Source organism: Pteropus alecto, unplaced genomic scaffold, assembly GCF_000325575.1.
Source record: "Pteropus alecto unplaced genomic scaffold, ASM32557v1 scaffold7, whole genome shotgun sequence".
Taxonomy (NCBI): Eukaryota; Metazoa; Chordata; class Mammalia; order Chiroptera; family Pteropodidae; genus Pteropus; species Pteropus alecto.
Window position 1 is genome coordinate 37,867,689 of NW_006494614.1, and position 4,235 is coordinate 37,871,923.

At 37.8% G+C, this 4,235-nt stretch overlaps 1 protein-coding gene across 1 annotated transcript in view; it reads left to right on the forward strand.

Annotated features, from left to right (window-relative positions):
* ADGRF1 (adhesion G protein-coupled receptor F1) overlaps positions 1–4,235 on the forward strand; it is a 35,785-nt gene that overhangs the window by 31,293 nt on the left and 257 nt on the right. Inside the window, exon 15 of the mRNA XM_006926827.3 lies at positions 2,542–2,608. Within this exon, the coding sequence (XP_006926889.1) occupies positions 2,542–2,608 (67 nt within the window). The remainder of the gene's footprint in view (positions 1–2,541; positions 2,609–4,235) is intronic.

The following is a 4,235-nucleotide window of genomic DNA, read 5'->3' on the forward strand; positions in this document are numbered from 1 at the left end:
ACTGGTTACTCAGAGCAGAACTTCTAACAACATTCTGTGATTTTGAATTTCTATCTTGAAGAATTAAAATCCTTTGAATCAGAAAATGTGAAAATACTAAATCATTCACTACTCTTAAGAAAAGGGGGGAGCTACAGTATATGTGACTGCATTAAAAACAAAAAACAGAAAAACCCCTTTAGTTAATAAAGTGAGACAGGACACTCCCCATCCTACAATGCAAGTCAGAATTTTTCTCAAGTGAAAACCAGAGAGAGAAAAACACTTAAAAGTAAAATAAAATAATAATAATAATAATAATAAAAAGCAAAGCTTCCTAACAGTGTTTTATCTCCTTGTTTCTAATGCAAACTGTTGACACTTTTCAGAAAGTGGTGGTCAGTGAGGACTTTTCATCTTTTGGATTTGAACCCTCTCTCCATTTGCATTTTCGAACCAAATGACAAAAAAGGGATTTTGTTTTCTGGTTAGATGGCTTATTTGCTTTAAAATGAATGTACATTTGGCAGAAGAAAAGATGAGTATTTGTAATTTTCTGAAGGAGTTTGAATGGACAAGCAAGAACCTAGATTACAGTGGTTGAGGAAGGATGAGAAGAAAAGGAAGAGATAACACTTGAGATGAATACTCTTGTCAAGATTTTCTCTTGTGATAGAAAGAGCAAGAATAGTAACCAGATGCAGACACAGGAGTCACAAGGTAGAGCTGAGTTGCTAAAATGTGAACAAGTTCATATGTTGAGAAGGATGAACCAGCAAAGAGAAAGTTTGAAAACAAATGAGAAAGAGAAGATAATTGACTGAAGAGTATTCCCAATAAGTCAAATTGAGTGACTGGACTGCAGATGGAGGAATTAGCTTCTTCCCTGGACACAGGAACTTTTGAGCTGGTACAGATAAAGCAAGATGTACAGACTAGGGAATGATGTGTGATGATTCAGATGTGGATACTTTACTTTTTAAGTAGGAGACAAGGTGATTTACTGAAAGATGGGCAAAAGGGTGGTGAAGTAGGAATCTTGAAAAGAGCAGTGGAAGTTTGGATAGTTTGCTCAAGGAAATCAAAGCAAAAGCCAACAATATTCTTAGCAAAGACTACCCCTCAAACTACCATAACACTGTGGGGATCCACAATGAGGTCTCTCTGAAAATCCTCTCCCTGAAGAGAGTTCAGGCCCCCTTCTTGGCCCTTCCGTTATCCTTAGACACATTGTCTGTAACTCATCACCAGGAGGCAGACTCTGGTGACTTCTACAGACTCCCCCTCCACAGAGAAGGAGTTTATTTATTTTTAGTTCCAATGACTCGGGTTCTGCAATTTAAGCAACAGTGCAGGCCCATATAACCTTATGTGCCAGAAATACTGCTCTTTCCCAGACCATGCAGAGTCCTTGAGTGTGTTGAAATCTGAGGTATTTCTCTCCAAATGAAGCAGGATGCAGTTTAAATCGCAATGATCATGACTTTAGGATTTTTCTTTAGGGTTATAGTAGAATATGTTTATTGAGCCCTGAATTCTGGAAAATCAATTCTTTTTCTCTAGAACTTTCAGATATTTCTCATTCTTGTGTCTACAACACTTTTTTTTTTTCAGAGCCCAGTGTGGGTAGGCATTTATATATTTCAGTGAAAATTGGGAGATTATCACTGGGCTCTCTATTACATATAGTAAGAACCTATTTCTCCTATCTTGATTTAGCTTCTTCATGACATGAGCTGTAGCCAGAAATGAAGCTTATGCTTTTCAATATTTCTGGTGCCTAAAACAGTGTCTGGTATATAACAACACTGAACAAGAGATGTTAAATTAATGAATAAATCAATTAATGATTGAGAAAAGTACATAATGTATCTTAACATTTTTACCTTTCCCAGTAAGTGCACGCTCTTTATTTTAAATATTTTATTTTGGTTTGACAGTTTTTAAAATGCTAACTCTGTTTAGCGTCTGTACCAATGACAAAAGGATTATTCACAAAGATTCGAGTACTAAGAGGAGCGAGAATAAAGCAAAGCTTTATTGAAAACCATATTTACTAGAAGTATTGATTTTCCTCCATGGGAAAAACAATTTACCCTCTTCTAGTGATAAATGTGTGAACCAAGAAATACAAGCATAGAAATAAAAAAAGATAATATCTCCTTTACAACTATTTTCTAGTTTGTTGTTAGAAGTTGTAAGAATACACAGGAATACAATATTCACTTAGAAATAAGTTCTTAGTCATTTTTAAATAGATTAAAACAGAAGAAAGAATAAGAAAATGAGTACTCTAATTTCTTGAAAGGAGAATAGTACACTATATAGATGGAATAAAGGATTGTTAATGACATCGAGAAGTCAGCAGTCTATGGCCATGCCACCCTGAACGTGTCCTATCTCGTCCAGGATCGGGCCTGGTTAGTACTTGGATGGGAGACCACTTAGGAATACCAAGTGCTATACGCATTTAAAAAAGAAGAAGAAGAAGAAGTCAGGAAATGTAGCCCATCACCAGAAGGATACTATTAATGTCCAAATGACTTGTTTTCTTTTGTGCAGCAAAATTCATCAGATTTATCCACCAAACCCCAATTCCCAAAATCTTTCAACCCATTGCAACACAAAGGTGAGTTACAATAAACCAAAGGTAGGAAGAGAGAATATGAATATGTCACATTGTCACTATTGGGGCTGATCGGAGTTTAGTGTTTCCCCAACAGTAGTGGGTAAGGAGAGGGATAATGATGGCGCAGACCTGTAGTTAGCATTTTTCCTCGGTTCTTCCTCAAATGACAGCAGTGAAGAATCACAGGTCATTAAGATTTAATAGTTTTATTAAAAGCATATTTTGGAAAGACAAAGAATGCCCTAAGGAGGCCCATGGAGAAAGACAAAACATGTCCTGAGGAGGCCATGGTCCCAGAGCTATAACCAAGACAAAGGGGCCAAAATGGCTACAAAAGGGCAAAAAAGGGAAGGGAGAGCCCAGAAGGGCAAAAAGGGCCCAGAAGTGGGAATATCTGTCTTATATCTGGGCCGTGATCAGTGTTTCCAAAGGCATTCTTAGGTGATTGGCAAGTGAGGTCATTTTGACTGACATCTGATTGACACTAGGCAATAACTTTGCCTAGTGTTCATGTGTGTACCCAGAACTCAGTCTGTTATAATTAGATTCATGAACTTCCAGGCATAGACATGATATTATAATGATGGTATAATGAGGCTGAAGTTATGGGCAGTACTTTTTGCACATACGTTTGTAGCTGGTTTAGGCCAGCAGCTTTTATGGCCTTTGTACTCTAGATTTTGGGGTAATTTATGACCCTAAAAGGGAGGTATTTCTGGGAGGTCCTTAAGGAAAGTATTCAAGGGAAGTTTCTGTGGTTACAGAGCTGGGCCTTTATTCCTTTGTTCTCCTGTTGCTCATGTCTGACTAGCTACCTAACAATTAGACTAATATCAATTGTGTCCTTATTAAAGAATTGGCTCCTCTTGTGCCAGCTGCTGAGCAGTGGACATGGGCCAGGAGCTTGTGCCTAATGTTGGACATATCATCCTCCCTAAAGGGTTCTTGGAAATGGAGGAGCCACCATCTACTACTGGTGAGAGAGCACTGACCTCTCTGCCTATGACATGCATTGTTCCTTTGCTCTAAGTTGGCTGTTGCTAAAGTCTGTGATATTCAGTTCCTAGAAGACTGATATTTAAGCACTGTAAATAGTTTCAATATTCCTAGAGGAGAAGGGTACACGCAGCATCGAGGTTGAGGAAGAGATATTGCATTACAAGTTAAGCTGAAGTCCTACTTAAGTTCCTGTGTCCCATTTTACGTTAAATTACGTTTATACCTTATTTAGGAAAAGAAATGGGCAACTCACTTTAGATTCCAATCAAAATTATTTGAATTCCAAATAAAATTCACGTGCCTAAACTTGAAAAGACATGTCTCTCCCCAAATGTTTAACGTGCTGATCCAGAAGCCCTGGGTTCTGTTATCATCTCCACAAACCAGCCTGACTGCTTTTTACAAACCCCTTTTCCTTTCTGGATTTTTTTCCTCATCGGTAAAATGAAAACCTGAGAGATCACTAAGGTTTCCATCCAGCAATAACATTCTGTGATCTCAAATCTACTGTATTTCATCTCCCAGCAATATATGAAAAATATGGTGCTTCTCTTCTCAAATAAGAAATGTCTGACGAATGCAAGTTTCTATGGCACTGATGAAATGCCATTCCTGTTGACCACTTTCT